The 21,677-nt window shown below is 40.5% G+C and overlaps 1 protein-coding gene across 1 annotated transcript in view; it reads left to right on the top strand.

The window, feature by feature from the left end:
* The window catches only part of DDHD1 (DDHD domain containing 1), a gene marked incomplete at its 5' end in the record, with an annotated part of 64,968 nt that overhangs the window by 34,883 nt on the left and 8,408 nt on the right, over positions 1 to 21,677 (top strand). Inside the window, 4 exons of the mRNA XM_085315004.1 lie at positions 3,257 to 3,363; positions 3,503 to 3,609; positions 16,452 to 16,714; positions 18,734 to 18,809. Coding sequence (XP_085171130.1) covers positions 3,257 to 3,363; positions 3,503 to 3,609; positions 16,452 to 16,714; positions 18,734 to 18,809 — 553 coding nt within the window. The remainder of the gene's footprint in view (positions 1 to 3,256; positions 3,364 to 3,502; positions 3,610 to 16,451; positions 16,715 to 18,733; positions 18,810 to 21,677) is intronic.

Raw genomic sequence — 21,677 nt, forward strand, 5'->3', positions numbered from 1 at the left:
GCTGAAAAGAAGGCCATCCTGTCTGAAGATGGAGGTGTTACTGGCTCTGATGGCTGCTTCTTTATAATGTCTACAGCTGCCACTGATGTGCAAGTCATTTKGATGTTTTTTTTTCCTGCATCACTAAGACCAAGTAATTTAAAGGTGTTTCTTTATTTCAATTAATTATCATGGTGGAGGTATCTGTACATGTGTAAAGCTTCTGTGCTTTTATTGCCATTAAACCTAGCCTCTCTAGCTGCTTATCTAGTTTAATAAYGTATTTGCAAATTTATGTTAGTAGGCCACTATGCTCCTTCTTGCAGAAAGATGGAGCTGAGTTGTTTATGCCAAAGAGTTAYTATTTGTCTCAGAGGATATTCTTTTAGATTTTGAGTCCCTAAGTTTCATTGTGCTAGTAATCATCTGATTTTGCTCACAGGTGTGTGTGTTTTTTTTTTTTTTGGGGGGGGGAATACTCAGGGACTCCAAAAATGTTAATATATTAACTGATTTTTTTCTTAATCTTTTTGATAATATAGAAATACTCCAATTTTGCACAGCTGAAGTTAAGCTCTCGGATAAGTGTCTTTAGCGGCATGTTGTGTGAGTGGGGTTGCACGCCCTGCAATATTAGGTCAGTTCGTACCTGTGTAGTTGTTCCGTGTGTCGTCTCTCTAGGTGCTCAGTCTTTCTCTTCAAAGTTTATCCTGAAGGAAATTTTAAGTTTCCCTTCCTAAGCCCKTACCAGTCACTCCCCAAACCACAGACACTGCTGCTTAGGCCTAATACTGGAATTGCTCTTGGGAAGACGGCTGAAAGCGTTGTTTTGAGCAAGGCAGCACCATTTCTCTATCCTTTTAGGCTCCGCGAGTGAGGTTTGTCTCTTGATCACATTTCATATATATCATAGCCACTATAGTTTCATTCAGCAAACAAGCAGGAAAAAAAATATAAGATGTGTGTTTGTTGTATGAGATGCAAAAGGTATTTGAAGGGTTTATGTTGGCCCTAAGCAACAAAACGGTTCATCAGCCTTGATTTAAGCAGATGYTCTTGCTGATTTTTCTCATCATGGGAAAGTTGTTCTGCTGTATTTCCTAAACATTTGCTATCTTCTTAGACCGGAGATTAGGAGCGCAATCAAAACAGGCTTTAAAAACAGAGATGTCAATTAGTTGCATTTCTTGACTGTTTAGTCAAGCCATCAGTAACTGTTTTAAAGCAAAGTGTGCAGAAGGGTATTGCCCTCTCTTTCCTTTCTTCCATCAAAAATGTAGATATCCTTTATGCAAAAGTGTGATGTCACTGTCTATTTTAAGTATAAAAATCACAGATCTGCTCTTTAGTATCATAATRTGCTTTTCCTTTTCCTGAGAAAAGCGTAATTATATTAAAAAAGAATGAATTATCCTTGAAGAAAATACGGTTTTTTGGATGCATTGGCCTTCCCACTCCCTCCTCAGTGAAGTATATTTCAGTCTCACTGTGAGGTTGATGCTAAATTAAAAAAATAACAGGAATTTTGCCCCAAGCCACTGTGAAAYATCTCTCTCAGCCTTTGTAAGCTGTTGGTAGCAGCTGAATTTCCCCTCCATGCTCATTCCACCGGATATATCCGATTTCGGCTTTCATGTGCAACATAAATCCCATTCTAGATCTGTGTCCAARCAGGACAATAGCTACACTGGGAAATTATAACACGATATTATCAGTGCTTCCTCCAATCTGAATTGTCACCTCCTGTGGCAACCTCAGCGTGAAGGACGTTTGGCAGATATTGACTTTGTCTGGTAACACACTGATATCTGATTTAACTGATATCACAGCTGCCTGCAGCGAACGGTTGGTTTATTGTAGAGTTAGATGTGTGCTGAAACTCAAAAGAGGCCTTTGACCAAGTTGCTGGTGCTGGAGCTCGGGGTARTGCTGACGTCGCGTCACAGCGCAGACAGTGTTTTGCTGATCAAGTGGAGCAGCGTAAGCAATTAGTGTCTCAGGTGTTAATGGGGATTTAGGCTAACGTGCTTCGTTTCCACTGAAGGGGCATAGGTGCGCTGGTGTAGTCAGTAAAAGCGTCTCAGTAAGGCTTCAGACTTACTAAACCCACGTTTGAATTGGTGGAATTGTGGATGGAAGGTTAATGTCGTCATGCCTTTGGTTGCAGGAATTGTTTAAAAAAAAAAGTTTGCTTTGAAAATAGAAATAAACRCATTGGAATTCTGGAGTTTACCTCGAAACAAACTGTGATGCTTGTAACTGGAAAGTAGCTACCAGAAATCCAGTACTTTTGCTCTTTGGTCAGATTTAGTTTGTCTGTTCATCTTAGGTCCCRGTGGCAATAGCATTTAAGGTTAGTGTCATTGAAGGAAAGGAAAAGCTAATACTTTCTCAGCTTAGCTGCTGTATGTATTTGATAAGATGCAGGGGTATTTTACTATCTTGTCTGATTTCGTGTTTGTTTTTCCTTTTTCATGGTAGGATCTTTCACACAGCAGTAATGAAGTAGTATTTTTAAAGGATTATGATGTATCATTATTCCCCTTCCCCCTAGACAACAGAGGAGGTTTTCATACTATGTTCTTGAAATTACAGGGGTATTTTTAAGGTCCTTGCATCCCTTCAGAGAGGTGCATGAATCCTCATGTTCAAATGCATTTTAAAAAAGAAAAAAACATTTAAATGTACAACTAGTCTCTCCATATGCTGCTGCAAATTGGAAATGCTAATAAATTATCTTATTTCTCACTCTGAGAATTTTCACACTTTCCTATCTGATACATAAAGTCTGATTTTTCAAGTAGTATTTATAGTCATATTTATGATAGTAGTCTTTGTGTTTAAMAGCACTGGATTGTCTGTCTTACATACTGGTCTAAATGTTTGATTTCAGTAGATTCAGGATTTCAASGCAGTGTGGTAAAACTCTCAAACTTTAGATCACATCATGCCCCTGACTCACCAGTTAGTCATTTTTCCATTGAGCTTAGGTTGTTTATATTAGCCTGATAATACAATATATTTAAAGYTTTGAAACTCTGTCTCTTGAACATATAATACACAATTTTCCATTATATGAGAAGTACTTTATAACCAAAGTTTGAGGTTACATAATACTTACAAACAAACAAGTATATAATTACCTATTTTAATAAACCTATATTGCCATACTTGAAAAGTAGTAATATATAACGTGTATTGAGCCTGGATTCATTGATTTTATTTGATAGAGCATGAAWAGTATTCATAACAAGAACATCTCCTTTTCTTTTTTTAGGATGCGAGATACTGCAAGAAAAATAGAAGAAAAGTATTTTTCCAATCTTGCAACTCATGTTGAGTTTCTTCCAGTTGAATGGAGATCAAAACTTACCCTTGATGGAGGTACATTACTTGATCCTCTTGCTGTTCCATGAGCTGCAATCTGCAAAACTTCTTCCAGAAGTTTGATGCCATTTTCTGTCTATCCCTTGTTTAGATTTTATCATTCTCCTGCATGTAACTCAAGTCTCTTTTCTTTTAGACACTGTTGACTCCATTACTCCAGATAAAGTACGAGGTTTAAGGGATATGTTGAACAGCAGTGCGATGGATATCATGTATTACACAAGTCCTCTTTATAGAGATGAAGTAAGTGTGTKTTTTATGTAGTTTTTACTACAGAAGGGCGAGGGGGGTGGTTGCCACCCGTGCCTAGGTGGACCTAGCAACGCAGACAGTTGRACAGAACATCTAAATAGCCCTAACCCCACTGCCACCTTTATCCTGGCCCTTCAGAAAGCCAGGCTGGTGGTAGTGAGGGCTGTTGCTGGTGCAAGGGCAGAAGCGCGGGGAGCAGAAGGCGCAGCTGGGGACGGACAGACTGTGCTGCAGTAATAACGTTCACCCGCAGCTGCTAGCGCTGCGCAGGCAGCAAATGCAGCTCTCCTGAGGATCTTCCCTTCTCCATGCCCCTGACATTCCTCAGTTTTTCTTTGAGGCAGGAATGATTCCTAGTTCAGTCCTGGCCTTGTGCCTGCAGGAAAAGCAATATTCAGGGTTGTTGTACTTTTGGGATCTTGGAGCTGTCTGTGGTGAGGAAGACAGGAAGAAGCAAAGAGATTAAAATGAAAGGGCCAGATGATTCTTTAAATGCAATATGTGCAGTCAGGTTTACATTTATCCGTTGGCAGCAAATGTGTTTATATCTTGCATATATTAAAATAATTTGTTCAGCTTGTTTTAATCATCTTTATCTTTATCTTTTTCTAAGAATGGATGGGTTGTTGGTGTAGTCAAGCAAAGAGAGTTAGAAAGGCACTTAATTATGGGATAATCAGCTACTTTGAAGCAATCTTCATTTGTAGGAAATCATGTTACCAAGTCTGTTTCCATCTGTTTAGCTTTTTATATGGAAAAAGTGCTACTTGTCTTTTTTTTTTCTTTTTTCTTTTCTTTTTTTTTATGAATGCTGAATGAAGCCTTATTAAAGGAGCAGGAAGTTGAGTGAGGTTTTTTTTAGATTAAATGGAGTAAGATGTCAGTGCCATAGAAAGTGGTATTTTGTCATGATCTGCAAACTCTCACCTCCCAAAACACTGACTGCATGCAGCATGCTAGGAACAAGGAACTCCATTTTGAAGTAATGGTTAAGTATTTATAACCTGGATTTGGTAATGTGCCATCTTGGATTTAAAACAGCATCAACCAGGCATCTATTTCAAATGGAGAGTAGAAATGTGTGTTTCACAATTCCACACTGGGGGACAAGAAATATTTCCATATTTGCAGATATGTACTATTTTTTGAGATCTTTTTTTATATCTTCAAGGAGTAAGTAGCTGCTTCAACATCTCTTGAAAGATACGAGGTTTTATTTCTGAAAGTTCAGATATACCGAGTTCTGCCCTTCTGCATTAGTGCCTGTGTAAAATGACTGGAAAACCTAGAGCAGGATGATCCTAGTACATCCTCACTGTTCAGGGACTCCCAAGTTTGGTGTATGTTTTAGAGAGATTGTGAAAATGAAGAGCCTTGATTTATACTTGAAGTAATCAAAAGTTCTAAGAGAGAGAGAGGACTAGAGAGACAGTAAAATGTATAATCAGTGTAACTCATTTATAGTGGAAATGAGTCTCTAAAATGGGTCTCTGTCACTGACTTAGAAGTTCCTTTACAGTGTGTTCACACATCTTCCAGCCCTGAGCAACGGGTGTCCTCAGGGCTGAGATCCTTCTTATCTCTTGCAGGATTGGTGGACAATTGCTATTTCATTTCTGCCATATCTGAAGTCAAGTGGGATGACAGCACGTTTAAACTTTCTTAAGMCAGTTTTAATGCATTTGTGTACCCTTGCTTTGCAGGGAAATCAGTACAAACCTCAGTTTATTGTCTGCTGGGGGATTGTCGATAGGTTGGAAGTTCCCCTCGTACCTCACCACATCTGTCTGTCTAGGCATGTCCATGTAGCTGCAGTGAGGCCCCTTTAAACAAAGGGGAAAAGCCTTAAATGAATKATTAAGTACCCTATAAAACATGTACAGCACATCACCCCAACACTATCCTTTTTGTACCAYGTTCCATGAAAACTTTTAGGGATGTTTTAAGATTAGTTTTTATAGGTATTCTGGGTTTTTCTATATTGACTGGAGCAATGGCAATCTCTTTGCGGATTTAGTGTTCAGTATGCATGGTTAGACTTATTCGGGGGGATGAGGAGGAAATGCAAATTTCAAAGCTTACCTGGAGATTTGATGCTCGCTTTCATTAAAATCAGATGTGTTTGAAATCCTTTAGAGAGGCAACATAATCTTAAAACCTACAGTGCTGCTTTTCCTGCTAGCAGCAGTGGTGATGAATTCATTATGAGCCCTGTAAGCTTCCAGTGCTGGAAACAGGTGCTCTGGAAGCTCTAACGCTCTTGTTGCTCAGTAATACCAGGTTTGTTATTCAGGCCCCTCTGATGCATAACTGAGAACCCAGGTTTCTTTGTGGAACTGAGACCAGCATGAACTTCTGTGGGAAGCAGAGAGAAYTTCTCTGGCAGCTCTAAAATAGATTTTTAAACTGCATTAGAGGCTTGGAGTGTCTGCAGTATTGTGGRAAATGGATTAGCAAGTAAAGTTCAGGTGTGCTGACCAGCAATGCATGAAAAATTTAATTCATTGCTCAGTAGAACCGTAGTTTTGCAGGTATATCACTATCCCACAGGCATGATAATTGACTAAGCAAGAGTGCTGTGGCTGTATTTAGATCAAGACCAAGTTATTTTCTTAAGTGAATAAGGTGAATTTTATTGAAATGTTTGCAACCGTACTACAAATTGGTTGTTACTTTACCTCATTCAAATTGCTATGATAAATCTTCTAACTTTCTGAAAATAAGATTGTGCTTGCAATTCAAATCGTATTTGTCCCCAAAAGTCCAGAAAATAAAGTACTCTAACAATTGAAATCTTAAAACCTGTAAGAGGTTTCTRAAATGCATCTTTTGTATTGTCAGTAAGAATGTTTTGGATGCAAGTTTTCTTGTTATTGCTTCAGTTATGGAGTTTGTTCTATGACTGTGTTGTCTGGGATGGAACTTCTTGTTTGATTCTGCATATTTTATTAGGAGTTCTGTAGGSCTTCTAATCAATAACACTATAGTCTTAGTATATATTTTTTCACATTTTATTTTGCCTTTTCTCTAGCTGGAGAAAGGAGTCTTGTCTTTTCTTTTCTTTTCTTTTTTAAGTTACTCCTATTTATCCCCTTTTATATGACCAGCTTAGCACAATTTAAAGGCGACAATATCAAGTAGAGCATTCTCCTGCAAAATGTTTTTTTTCCTCCATGTTCGGTGTGGAGCTGTTTTATGGCACTTTGTTCAGAGCACTCACTCTACCTCAGAAATGATCCTTGTCTTCAAGTACTCACTAGATCACTTGTTGCTCAGGATTAGTATTCCTGCTTGCCACTTCAAAATGCCAACCCAATTCTTTGTGTAGATTGTTGGCACTCCTAATGMCTTTCATCCGAAAGTCTTCAAATATCTTAAAAGGAGCTAATTAAACTTTGCTGTGYCCCTGTGAAATAAATTAAGCAACAAGGAACAGTTCACCTTAGAGAAGAATAAAGTCACTATTCACCTGACAACACTTAACAATACTTTGATAAGAATTTTTTCTACTTCTATGGATTTTTTTCCCCATGTAGAAGTAATGTAACTGCTGCTTTAAAGCTTTTCATCATTTTTTTAAAAAAACTTGCTAAGGGATTTGCAAGTGGATAGCCACCAACTTCTTTCTGAACTCAGAGCCTCACCTTCCTGACTTTCCCATGAGATAGCAGACAGCTGTTTCTGATGCAGCGGGGTGGTTCTGCTGAGTGTTACGGGTGGACAGTGCCATCTCTGATTCCAAGTATTGTTTCTTCTGCAGTGTGGTAGGAGAATCTCCAAAAGGTGCCTCTGACTTTTGACATGTAATGTGATACTAGGCAGATATTAATAATTCAATACTGTCCCATGAACACATCAGACAGGCTGTTCTCAGAGTTCAGCCTGGAGGGGCCTGCAGCCAACAGAGGGAGATTCAGCTGCGCAATTTCTGCGTCACTGCAAGTGAACTGTGCTCTGCAGGCCCTCATCTATCCAGTGGTCCTTGATAAGTTAAACTGAGAATCCCTGTTTAAAGATGTTACATTACGCARAAAACGAGGATAAGCAGTAAGTTGGTATTTTGATACACACATGCTGTGTGAACAATCACTTTAATTCCTTCCTTGCTCATGCYGTTCAGGGAAATATAACCTTGGATGTCGGTGTCTTCAGTGGGTGACTTCATTTCACAGCCTTGTTACTGTGGCTTAATATTTCTTTAATAATTAACGGCTGCCTCAGAGATTAAAAAGACTAATTGATGCATAATAAATTTGGTGTTGCCACCCTCATTATATTGTCAAATGCTTATTTTACTGATATGCATTGTACTTACTTCCAGACTGATTGTAATTCTGTAAATTATTGATATGTGTTCATTGAAAATGCCTTTAGTACCAGATAGGAAATATTTGCAGCCATTATCCAAAGATACATAAAGATTAAGTTCAAATATTGCAGTAGMCTCAGAGATTAGTAGGAGATGTTTATGGATTTGTTCTGCACAGGTGAAATGCAAGGTGACGTGGTGAGTATTTAACGCTTCCCCCTCAGCTGAGGACAGGAAATGAAAAACACAAGGTTGGTGACATGGTGACTGTGGGCTTAGTGTTGAAGGTGTGTTTCAGACTTCAGGAGGCTGGAGGAATGCAATGTAAATGCAGCCTGGCTGGTACTGCCCCCACAGCAGACTTTGCTGTCCACCTTGAAATGGTTTAATACTTTGTCATACATATTAAAAAAGGAGGTTAATGATTGTACTCTTGAAATGTGGAACAAATACTGATTTTTTACTGGAGCTTTCATCCCTTTTTGATACCAGGTTTTGCATTGGAAATGTCCTGCTGTTATGCAGTCCTTTCAGCAACAAAAATAAGTTATTCTATATGTGTTTAAGAATGAGGTATGTGAAGCAYGGAATTTTTAACTGAAACAACTTCAACATAGTTTTTGCTTAGTCTGTAGAAGGTAGTATTCAAGGAACTGTCTGGCAATGCTTTCATAGCTTGCTTAATTCATTTAATTGTCCTTGAATGTATTCTCAGCTTTATAAAGTGACAGTWTACTGGCTGTGCCTGAACCTAAACTCTGTCTTGAATATAGTAAYTTAGAAAAGGAGTAGACTCAGCCTTTCAATGGAAAGGGAGGTACTGAGAGAGAGACTGAGGTCTAGATAACCCTCAGATGTTTTTTATGTACGATCACTAAGACATATAGCCACTCTTGTCTGTTCACACAGCKAAGTCTCATTCTGGCCTCTCATCTGTTGTTGTGATGGTCTCCTGGCACCCACAAGTGATGCTGTCTGGGATTGCTGTGCGCTGGAGGGTCAGCAGTCTCCCTCCCATCTTTGAATATATGTTGGCATGTTCTTGTACACATGAAGCAAACGCTCCTCATCTTYGCTTTTATAGTCCTTTACAAATCTGTCTTTGAACTGCATTATTGTTTAAGGACTTACTTCCACCTCCAGTTGGCCCATCACACCAATTTCTTATTGCCTACTTACTGAATTGCAAACAAGCTTGCACTTTCTCCTGAAGTTCTTTTGATATTTGGAGGGAACTGTTTGCAAAACTCTCTGGTCTTCATATCTTAAAATTCCTTTCCCACGAAGCGTACAAAAATTTTGATGCTGTTCGAACTGGAGGAGTTGCAGAGGTCAGGTTTCCTGCACTCCCCTTTTGTGTGTAGCTCTATGTTATTTTTTTCTCTTGGTCTGCAAGCTGCTCATGTCGCTGAAAGTGTCCGGAGGGTGAAGATGATGTGAAGGTCCTCTGAAAGTTACGGCAAGGGATGGTCAGGGTTAAGAACAGTCTCAGGAGAGGACACTCAGTGAAGCCCAAGAGAAAACAAAAATTTTTGTTGATTTTTGACAGATCAAAGACATTGGGGCTGGCGTACTGTATCCAAGTTTCAGCTACAAAGGGGTCATTGAGGACTTTGGCAAGAGCAGTGTAAACTGTTACTTCCAGTGCTTGGAGAGCCAGCAGAGTTTTTGTTCTCTGTGTTTTATGAAAAAAGTCATTTGCTGGATATTGAGGGGGAAAGGTTACCGTTTTCTACCCTGCTACTTTTGGAGTGCACTGAAGAGCCCTCTTCAAGCCAAGCAATCTGTCCATGGTTTTTAGAACAGACAGAGAGGCCAGGTTCTGCCTTCTGCCGGACCTCGTTGATGTCTAGGAGGTGTTCGTCTGCCGTGGGCGTAGCTGACTTCCCTCTGCTTTGTGAGAATTTATGCTTGTGTCTTACAACACCGCAGGCATCCCTCTCTCGCATCAGAGGGTGGCTGAACAGCTGTACTGCATGCAGGTGCTGGGGATTTAGCAGTTTGATTTTTTTTTTTTTTTTTTCCCAGCTCAGTACAGAATGATGTTAATGTTCTGTGCAAAAGGAGCCTCGGCTGAACCAGAGTGCAGCTGTGGATATTTCCCTGCTTACGTGGTTACTTGCTCTCCTTCATGCTCTGGCGGTTCAGCTTTAACCAAACACCCAAGAGGTGATTAAGGATGTGATCCTCCTGCCCGTGTTGTCAGCCATGCCACAGCTCCCTCTCCTGCTGAGGAGGCGCTGGCGTGTCTTGTCCGACAGCAGTTCTCATCTCGTTTGAATAAAACACGTGTCCTTGCCGCCAGGATTCCTGAGTGGTTGGACTGTTATTTTTTCTCTTCTGGGAAATGATATGCCAGACAAGCGTGTAATTGGAAAGCAGAGGGGATTTATGACCTGATTGGAACAGGCCCTGTGACCCATTCCTATTACATGATGGGCAGTTTGGTATTTATCTTTCCTTGAAACTACATGACTGTCATTCTGGCTGTCCATGTGTGTAGAAAGACCGTTCTTTACCATGGCCTAAAGGCCACCTGGCCTCTAATGAGGTYTGCGAAGGCCGTAGAAGATTTAACCTCTGTTTGTCGGAATATGAGGTGATGGTCTTTGAGCAACCTGATCCTCTGAGCTTAAGTTTCTTGCATGGAAGATTTACTGACAAAACTTAACCTGAGCTTCAGGCCCCTAATAATCGATCTACTTGTCATGAAGCAAAAATGAAAAACGTTCCCAAAAGATTTTCACAGAGGATCAGCAGCCAGCACATCTGCTTGGTCTTCCTGTGGCATTTTTTCCCCATTCACCGCAGAATCACAGAACAGTTGAGGTTGGCAGGGACCTCTGGAAAGCATCTAGTCCAACCCCCCTGCTCAAGCAGGGTCGCCTGCACGGGATTGTGTCCAGGCAGGTTTTGAATATCTCCAGAGAAGGAGACTCCACAACCTCTCTGGGCAACCTGTCCCAGTGCTCTGTCATCCTCACAGCAATGAAGTTTTTCCTCATRTCCGGATGGAACTTCTTGTGGTTCAGTTTGTGCCTGTTGCTGCTTCTCCTCTTGCTGGGCACCACCAAAAAGAGTCTGGCTCCATCCTCTGGACACCCTCCCTTCAGGTATTTGTACACGTTGATAAGATCAGTCTTCTCTTTTCTAGGCTAAACAGACCCAGCTCTCACAACCGTTCCTCACAGGGCAGGTGCTCCAGCCCTCTGATCATCTTCATAGCCCTACGCTGGACTCTCTSCAGTAGCTCCATGTCTCTCTTGTACTGGGAGCCCAGAACTGGRCACAGACATAGGGACAACCTCCTTGTTTTGCTGAGATCTTTGACTGCTGGAAATCTCTCCCTTGCCCTTTGCAACCAGACTAAAACATTTAGAAAATATCTTCATTCCTTGGATACTGTTCTGTCAAACTATATCAAAGGTTGCATCTCAAGGATATCTGTGCTTCTACTGGCATTCAGCAGGTCTGAAATTTAATAATAGATAAGGGCTTCCTACCCAGTCTGAGAACTGTGGAGTGCTTAATGTGCCTGATTATGATTTGCCATAAAATCCGTCCATGAAACTTGCCTGTATTAAAGGCTTCAGGCATCGTAAAGTCTGACTTAATTTGTATTTCATTTTCTCTGGTATTTGCAGTATTGCATCTGCAAGGCTTATAGCATTTTAAATCTACACCAGATTTTTGCAGTGAAACAACTGGTCTGTGAAAGGTGCTCAAAAATGTAGTGCTCCTGTTTCGCCTTCCTCCCCTGCTTCAGCAAATGTGGAACGTGCAGAGGTGGGGTTTCTGCACGCATGTTGGGAAGCCTGGAAARGCAGACTTGTGTGCAGAGAAGTGCTGGAGGTGGGTCAAGCTAAGGTAAAAGATGCGGGAGTACCTGAACAGGGAACAGTGCAGGGTGGAGAGATTTCTACACTAGCTGTCAGTGGCATCACACTTGTCTTCTGCAGCACATATTTTTGGAGTCCTATTGAGCGCAGCAGGTGAAGGCTTCTGACTTTGGGAATTTTCCCCAAAAAGTCAGAACAGGGAAAAAAGACTTTTCTGCAAAAGAAAATAAGGCCTTTGGAAARTTTTCCTGTACCTTTCTTTCAAGTTGTGTGCAGTGTGCTCAGGCTGACGCTAAGCTAATGTTAGGGTAAGAAGGTCAATTGTGATGAAGGGGTTTTGATATAACTTGTTTCAAAGAAATAGGAGATGCTCCATTTGTTACCATTTTTCAAACCCTTCAGTAGCGGAGCTGTAAGTGGGATGCATTTCACTGGTCCATCCTGGAAGAGCTGAGGGGAGCCAAGCCAAGCTTAGCAGCCAGCAGATTAGCAGGCAGAGCAGGAAACATGGATTGTGGGAGCAGCTGCTTGGAAAGAATCGCTCAGTTGATTCCTACCACATTTACTCTTTTGTGAAATATTTGAGCTTGTTTAGTCTGTGGGAGAAGCCTTAGGAAATGATAGTATTGGTTGAGAAAAAAATCGAGGAAAATAGTCTTTCTCTGGAAAGAAAATCTTACCAAAAGCCCTCCTTTGGGGGAGTGCCAAAGAACAGCATTGGCACAATGGCTGGAGAAATGGCTCTTTGTGAATAATCCATCTCACCTGTCCCCAAAATGAGAAGGGAACTAAGGAGCAGGGAGACAAGAGGAGAAGGAGAAACAGGGGTCTGTTCATGTTGCATTACACCAGTTCTCCCCTACCCCCATGTTCCCACCTTCCTGTTTTGGGGCAAAACTAGCAGGTATTTCCTAAACACACAATAGATTGCATGGACCCRCAAGCAGTAAGGCTTGGAGTTTGCAGTAACAAAGGGGAAATTAGTGAGGGAAAAAGACTTTATTATTGGGAATTGATTTGTTCTAGCTGTAGCAGATGAGAGCAGGGGAAACTGTCAACCAGCATGAGACCAGTCTCGGGATGATGCACCCTTTGCCCAGGTTTGTGCTTACACCCTTAGGATAAAGTATATCAAGATACATACCATAAAGCAGCAGCTCAGGGATTTTGTGAGTATTTTTGGAGGTGAGGGAGGTGTTGCTGCTGCTTTGTTGTTTTTCTTAAAGTTAGCAGACTCCCATAAATCCTCTAGAAAGAGCAAAAGCACAGACTGGGAATAGAAAAAAAAACAGTTCTTAAGAAGTTGACTTCAATTACAATGATGTAATATGAAAGAATTTTGTAGGTAATTACATTTTTCTTGATAAATTTTATTTAAAAAAAATAATCAATTTTTAACAAATATGTAGAAGATTGATATTTACAGAAGGTACCTATATATTAGGGGCAGGTTTAGCTCAGTTGGTTAGAGTGTGGTACTGCTAATGCCAATGTTGCGGGTTCAATCCCTGTATGGGCTACGCTGAGGGCTGGGCTAGATGACCTCCAGAGGTCCCTTCCAACCTTACCATTCTGTGATTCTATGGGGAGTTAGGATATAGATCAGGATATAATGACAAAATAGATTTAAAAGTACTTTAAATTACACTTCTGGGGCTAAAGCCTTTTTCAAACCAGGCTGTTCTTTTGCAGGTCAGGATATTGTAAATTTATGAAAAGTGAGCAAGTAAATCACAGTTAAATATTTTTTTTAACTTCCTATACTGCTGAACTAAATCATTTTTTAGCTAAGAAGCTGTTTTTCCTTTTTTTCCCCCCCACCCTTACTAAATACCAAAAGGTTCAATTATATTATCTGAGTACTGATACAGAACTACTGGCAAGATGAGAATATTTTTAAGCAGCCACTGAAATTGGAGATTTTGGGGGGGGGGGGGTTGCCATAGTGGCAAAGCAGACCATTAATGGCACCTGAAAATCTGGAGGCCTTACTACAGCAAAACCTTCTACTGTACAACTAAACTAGGTAATCAGTGATTTGGGATTTAGAAACAATCTCGGGGATCTGGTTGATTTTAAAAGCTTATGATCTGGTCCCCAAACTTCTGAATACGCAGTTATTTGGAAATTCAAGCAGTTTCTTCTTGCTGTCCGTGCTTTTGCATAACTCCTCCATAACTCTGTGTTTTTAAGAAGCAAGTCAGTTAAAACTGTGGTTGGACTTTCTCGGTGTGATTTATGCCCCTAAACTGAGAGAGAGCAAGACCTTTGTAATGAAATGCCGTAAATGCCTGAAGGTTGCTTATCCGCTTTGTGCCTACGAGCARTGGGGGAGGCTGACATAATCTCATTCTTCCTGGAAGATCTCTGTTTTTCCGAGGAAATGGGCTGTGGAGGAGTAGGGTACTGGAGAATAGGGTACAGGACTGTTGAGCAAGACGGTCAGTACGCTGGGAGCGATAGTTTTTGCGCAGTGGGAACTGGAGCTGGCCCCGCTGTGCGGCCAGGAGTCCAGGCACGGGGCGCTGTGCCGCGGTCCTGGACTGCGGGACGATGTTCGTCGACAGCCCTGGGGATACCTACAGGGTTAGGTGGCCAAACCGCAGGAGAGCAAGCGTGCTCCCTTGTTTCACTGAGCTCCTTCCAGGTATCCCARAACACTTTGATTTCAACAGATCTCTGGGGTTTTTTATTCTGTTTTTTATTCAAAACCTTTTTAAATAGGAAAAAAAAAAGTCAGACAAATCTAATTCTGATTTCTCTTTCCAACTCTGACTCCTGCTAGACCTCTGCCTGTTTGTTCATGTGTGAAAGTAGAGCCCAGAGTCTGCATAGACCAGACGCAGGAGCAGGCAGCATCACAGCCAACGAGAATCAGACGTGGGAACGATGGTTCTTGTTTTCCTGCGCTGCTGCAAGTCTTTGTTGATCGTTCCACGGCGCTTTGAGGCACGGCGTTTGTTGTGTGGTTTCTGTCTCAGTAAAATGTGTATCAACCGCTGGCAGCCCTATTGCCATTCATATTTATATTCAGTAATGAGTCAGGCACTTGAAAAATCATGTTCAAATTGCAAGTTCTGCAGCATTAATTTCCTGTGGCTAACAAGGGAATGATTTGCAATTTTATGTTTATCCTCCTCTATGCTACAGCCTGGAAGCATTGCTCAGTTACCATGTTGAGTCTCACAAGCAGAGCTATCTTATTTTTATTGTCTCATTCTCTAATTTCATACCTTTTAATATTTCTCTCTAAATAAGCTTTTCCTATGAATCTTAACATTTTCACGCATGTGTGCCTTAGTGCTGGATTTGAAGCAAATATACCTCTGGGGATTTCAATTAACATTGAATCAATATATAGTTATCTCAGTAATACTACAGGATTTACTTGCTGTGCCAGAATACTGTCGCATTCCTGTTCCATGCATCCAAAAAATCTAGAAACCCACAAGCAAAAATGTTCTTCTYCTTAGCGTTTCATTTTTAACTCAACTTTTAACGAACATATCAAATGTTCAAATCCTAGCTCTTCCTATCTTATTTTTACCTTTTCTTTTTGTATATCTTCCTTCTGTCTAAGATAAAGCTTTATATTTCAGTGGCATTATTTCAATGTGATTCCTGTAGAAAAATTACAGTAGGTGCATTATAGTAGGAGAAGAAATAAGACAGAACCCTTGTTCCCTTTGTAGCTGAGTTGTGAGCAGAATAATGAAGGTTATGATGGGTTCAAGTATGTTTTACAAAGATCCAAAAGCAATTTGAGGATATTTTCCCAGACTCCCTTAGTCTGTCACTGTAGTATCTGACCTTATTTTGATGGATATATCTTCCTATTTCCCTACAGAGAGGTAGGAATGCTGTTACCTTGTTTTCATAGTTGGAGAAGGGAGAGCACAACTTTTCTAGGGTTACATGCAAAGTTTTGTGGCGGAGATGTGAGTTGATTCCAGATCACATGTGGTCCAGGCTAATGCCCCTTCTTCTTCCAGTGTTCTTGGGTTAAAAGGGGAGCCGAACTTCTGACATAGGAGAAAAATGCACTGCTGCAAAAAGGTATAGAAACTAGGGGAGAAATGAGCAATAAGGGAGATCCAGGTGTGTTAGTAGTCACTGTTGCACTAATGGACTTTTGGTGAAAACAGAGTACCTCCCTATTGCTCATCTCAGAGGATGCTGTTAAGTACTTTAAGTAGCTGTTATTTTTATAATATATTAAAATATTAATAAATAATAATATAAAAATAATATTAATAAATTTTAATAATATATTTATTTCAGTGTAATGCCTTTAATGTCTTGGGCTGTGTAATACATTGGTCTAGGGCATGTGGTTATCACATGCCCTGCTCAGTGGTTCCTGCTGGGCCTGAATGGAAGGGATGGACCACTGGAGTAGGAACAGTCAACTATGCAGTTGCTGTTGTAAAGAAGTCAATGTCCCTCAAGCCAAAATTCATTTGTTTTATTTTATAGGTGAGAAATTGGAGGGCTGTTCTAAAGACAGCAGAGTTGAGTTGACCCTAAGATTTTGCTTGTCTTCTAAACCTATGTAAACTAGAAGATCATGCTTGTCCTAGATGTGTGTTTGAGAAGCTGGCCTATGTAGTAGGCAAAGACATGTGACATGAACAGAAGTGTAAGATGTTAACGTAAAACCTTCTTTCTTTCCCCCCTTAAAACAGCTTGTCAAAGGGCTGCAGCAAGAGCTAAACCGACTATACACCCTCTTCTGCTCTCGGAATCCAGAGTTTGAGGAGAAAGGAGGGAAAGTCTCCATTGTGTCCCACTCACTGGGCTGTGTGATCACCTATGACATAATGACTGGCTGGAACCCTGTCCGGCTTTACGAACAGCTGCTGCAGAAAGAGGAGGAAGAACTTGAAGACCGTTGGATGAGCTATGAGGAGCAACGTTTGCTTGAAGAACTTTATATAACTAAACAACGGTAATGTATCCATTTCCCCATTTCTTGTTAAGGAAGAAAACACGTCCCAAGATGGTGTCCTTTGGGCGTTTCCAGAATCCACCGTGACTGCTATCTTCTTCTGTGGCAGATGTTTTTCTGTTGGTGCTGAATGGCAAYGGTAAAGGCCAAAGGCAGGACTAAGCAGGCAAAGGGAGATGGTGTTGCTAATAGAACACATCTTGTGTACTGTACCAGAGCAGAGCAGTGCAGCTCACTGCTCAGCTACCCTGGGAGCCACTTCTAGCCAGGAAGAAGGATAGACAATCAGGCCATTAGCCCCTAAGATCCTTGAGGAAAACACACACRCACAGCGAAGTAGCTCACAGGTGGGCAAAGGGCAATGTTACTGAGCAGTGCATTTGCTGAGTTTCTGGACAGGAGTGAAAGGTTTTCTCCTAGGATCAACCTGGAATTTGAGCTCTACCAGCTGGATACAGATGTTGCAATTGCAGCTTAGTGGTTTATGGGGATTATTCTGCTGTGGATCACTTACCCATTCTACTTTCTGCCATCTAGAAATATTAATACTGTTTTAAGCATGAGGTACCACTGTGTGTTGTGGTAAATAAGATCATAGTTTCAGTGGCTTTCAGGGATTGGCAGGGATTCTCAGTGTTAGTAGAGATTCTCAATGTTAGAAGACCTTGCAGATCATGGTGATGACTCCTCAGTGTTAAGGTGACTTCCCTGCTTTAACCTGGCTATTGAGGTGCTATAAGAAATCCATAGATGGGGAATATGAAAATAGTAGCTACAACTTGAATCTTTCCAGTGGAAAGKGAGGATAAATTGTGATCATAGTTCTCCTCTGCATGTAATTAGTGATTGGTACAGGACATCTGTCAGCCACAAGGCTGGATAAAGTGCAACCTTCCTGAGAGAAGATAAGTAAGAGACCAAGTGAAGTTGCCCAGTAGTGAGATGACCCTTTAGGTATGTGACTAGCATGTGACCGCTGAAAATTTACCATTTTCACTCTCCTGCTCCCATTCTATAGGYGTTCACCAAAGTGTTTCAGACTTGATCCAACAGTAATCTAAATAGCATTTGACATGGGCACTTGTGTATAAACAGGGTGGTTCTCTTGTTCATTAACCATCTTAGTGTAAGTCAATCTGAAACTGTAGAACATATGCTACTAACACTCTGTAACTTCTGGATTTCTACTTCTTTAATGTTAGCATTCATACTAGATTTCTGAAAATATTTACACTTGTGCAGTGTGTGACAGCGTGTTTATGTTGTAGAATAATATTCATATAGCATGTGAGTTTGTGTTGGAACCCTTTGACAATATTTGACAAGAGTTGACACTTTCTTTTTTTTTAAGACTGAATCACATTCACTTGAAACATACTTTTCTGAAAGTGCTTACTTTTCAGAATGCTGAAGCTCCTGATTTGTTTTTTGCTAATCAAGATGGCAGAAGTTAAGCTTAACATGTTTATTTGTAAAATGCTTTTTGGGATCTCTAGGTCCAGGTGCTCTAGTGTTGGGATTAGATAGTTGTACTGGTTCACTGCAAGTACTTTATATTGTAGCTGCTTTTTTATTCAAGGTAAAAAGAAGAACAAGTAAACAAGTTTTTGTTAATGACATTGAAAGGGGTGTGTTGCTCCGCCACAATACAGAGCTCCCAAATGACTGGAGTACCGATTTTCCTGTTGGTCTGGTAACAAAACAGGTGACTTGGTTGCATGAAGCACCAAAATTACCAAGGAAGCAGAAAAGAGACACATGCTCCTAAGGAGAGAGGATGGGAAGATGCCTGGAGTGGTGAACAAAGGAACTGTCACCTCTTGTTTGACTCCTTCCTCGGTCAGAGAAAACAGGGTTTCATATGCATCGTTTCTTAATAAATCGGGCTGCCTCAGGAAATACTGATGCCATGGCTCTCTTTTCCTAACAGACACTACAAAACTGTCTCTGCCTGTTTGGATCAGAGAGGTTAATTCTACATTTTGTGCTGCATCTCAGAAAGATTTCYTTCTTTTCTAGGTTGAGAGAGATAGAAGAGAGGTTACATGAGTTAAAGGCATCCACCGTATCAAAAACACCTGTCTTAAAATTTAAGGTATGCATGTCTGAGAGGTTTTTACTATATGTTCTACTTGCTTTAAAAATATACCTACAGTATGAGGTATTGTAATTACATTTTTTTCTATTTCCCTAGAGATAATCTTGATTAAATAATTCTAATTCATTGATTGGTGTGTGTGTGTCTGTGTGAACATGTTACTATATTCATATGTCATTATTACAAATATATATGTAATAAATACAAAATATAAACATGTATGTAAATTGTTAGTATAGTGTACACAGCCATATGTGATCATAAAAATCATTTTGATAAATTGCACTAATCATGCAGCTTAAACAATTTCACTTCTACTTTGTCTACTAATCATTTTTCTTGGGAACTGCTTCTAACACGCCACACCTCTGAGCAGCTTCAAATCTGATTGAATTTCCTCCAACAGTGTATTTTCCTTCCAGATTACTCTGGTCTGAGAGTTAGCACAAGTTACTTGTAGTTTCATGAAATAGCTTGATTGCTAATTGGCTGTATAAATTGCTAGAATTTCATACCATTGGGAAGTGGATTTTTCTAGCTCCTTGGTGGGATGTGCAACACTTTCTAGTTGTTCTAGTATATCCTGAAATATTAAACCATAAAAGTATGACAAGTATAGATAAGAAGAAAATAGATTATTGTTTCTTAACTTGCTATTTTTCTGTCCTTCTGAATTCAGAAGGACTTCTAGAAGCCAAGGTCAATCATGAGCCGTAGAAAAGAGAAAACTAACCATAATTCAATTTGTCATAGCCTTCTGTTTTTCATGGCTACTTAAAAGCATATATTGTGCTATTACCGCTAACATCAAGGAAGCTGGAGTCAGGCTAATACTCCTCCAGCTCTGTGCAAAGATTATTTTCACTCAGTTGTGCTCAAACTGCAAATTTTCAGGAAAAAAAAAATTTAGAGTGAGCAGGAAGAGAAGAGAGATGAGGAAGAAAAGAGGGCTATATCAACCCAAATTACTGCTAGGTAATTTTCCATTGCTCTACATCTTTTTTTGAATTCCCCATTCTGAAAGAAAGACRCCTCATTTGTGTGAAGTTTTATACTAGGAACTTATTGTTTGAGTACCATGCCTGTGACAGAGTTCAAGAGGAAAAAGGAGGCTTTCCATGAATRTGGCTGCAGGGTGCTTCTCCCAGGGCAAGAGTTCAACGGGATGTTACTGAGAGAGGATTTCTCATCAGCAAGACAGTCCAGCTTTTTGAGGACTGCGAGAGAATTAACTGCTTTGTAGGTACCAAATACCAGCATCTTGGCTCTTCATGGTGGGCCAGGGCTCCAGTTTGATCACAAGCTGCTGTTCACTACAAGTGTCTGATCCGCAAATTACTTTGGTCTATGATATGCAGGAGACTTGGGTATTTGGTCRCTGATCTTTCTAGGCTGTGCTACACAACCAAATGGACTTGTACAGAAAAGGGCTGGTCACTGTCAGGGTGTTACCTCTTTTTTTGGACTGAATATATTCAGCTTCCTAGGATGAGGGAAAGTCACTAGTGTACATTAAACAAGAAGGAATTTGCTTGATGTTGAGCAAGAACAGAGGTAGCTTTTGGCAAGACAAGTGCAAGAAAAACTACGGCAGCTGACATGACTGGTGATTAATAGCTTAAGAAGTGATCCGTAGAACTGACTCAACCTTTTGGGAGAAAACAAATGAAGATTTGGAGTGTCTTGTGCTCTTAACGTATTAGACAGACCACCAAAATGAGAACTGGAGGGCTAGGTATCTTTATGGCTCACTCCCCTGCTTCTACAGCTGCRAAGTCATTAGGAGCTGTGCAGGTTAAAAACAAAACCAACACCCCATTGTAAATGTAAAGCTTAGATAGACAGCCTTCTCCCCACCAGTTATATAAGAGCAATAGGAATTGAAAACTAAAGGGGATGAAGAGCATGAAAACATGGGGAAGGGTAAGATACCAACCTCTCTGTGGTTCCTGAAAATAGCAGTGTGGTAGGTTGATCTTCATTCATGGTAGGAAAGGGCAGGGCAAGGCTTATCTCAGTTGCTCCATGGTACTGAGGTGGAAATTGGTTTAAATTTGGACTTTGTGATATGTTAAAATACTTCTGGGGTTCCTTAGCGCTTTTTCTGTAACCACAGGTGAACTCTTCTGGAAGAAGCTCCAGCTTATAATTGACCTTGTGTTTTCTATGTAGCAGCATCTGACAGGGATGTCAACGCTGATAACAAATGTCAAAATTTATAAGATACTAGTGATTTACCACATGCAGAAGAATTATGAAAACTTGGTGGGATGCTGATGTGCAGCCTTATCTGAAAGGAGGCARTCTTTAAACTGAATACAGCCGTGTGCCATAGTAGTTCAATATAAAACTGCCTAGTTAASTTCCCCATGTAATACTGATGTAAGTCTCCTCCGTTACCCTTCCTAGGGTTGCAGGACGTTCCTGAGTGTGGGATCAGGTAGAAGCTACCACGTGGGAGGCTGCATTTCCTCGTTCTGGSAGGATATTTGGGATTCTCCAGGCTGAAAGGCAGCACAGATGCATAAACTGTAGTCACTCTCTGGGTCTTCCATTTTAACATTACTGCTAAACATGTGCATTTATTTCCCCATCCTTCCCTATGCACGAAAGAGGTGCATTGTCCCACTTGTATTCATTCAGCTATTGTTKTGGTTCTTGAAGAACTGCAGAGTTCTAAGTTGAATTGAATATTTGGTTCAGCTTCTGCTTAAAATACAAATGAATTCACTATGCCTTTTGTTTATGAAACATAACCAGGAGAAAAGTGCTATCCTGAAGGTCATGTTCTGAAAAATTGCTTCTCTGCTGCTGTTAAACTTTTACAGAAATATATGTGAGGTTCCCCGCTCGTGCTTCAGGGAG

The sequence above is a fragment of the Rhea americana genome, unplaced genomic scaffold (genome assembly GCF_003343005.1).
Source record: "Rhea americana isolate MKP2758 unplaced genomic scaffold, rheAme1 scaffold_42, whole genome shotgun sequence".
NCBI classification, from domain to species: Eukaryota; Metazoa; Chordata; class Aves; order Rheiformes; family Rheidae; genus Rhea; species Rhea americana.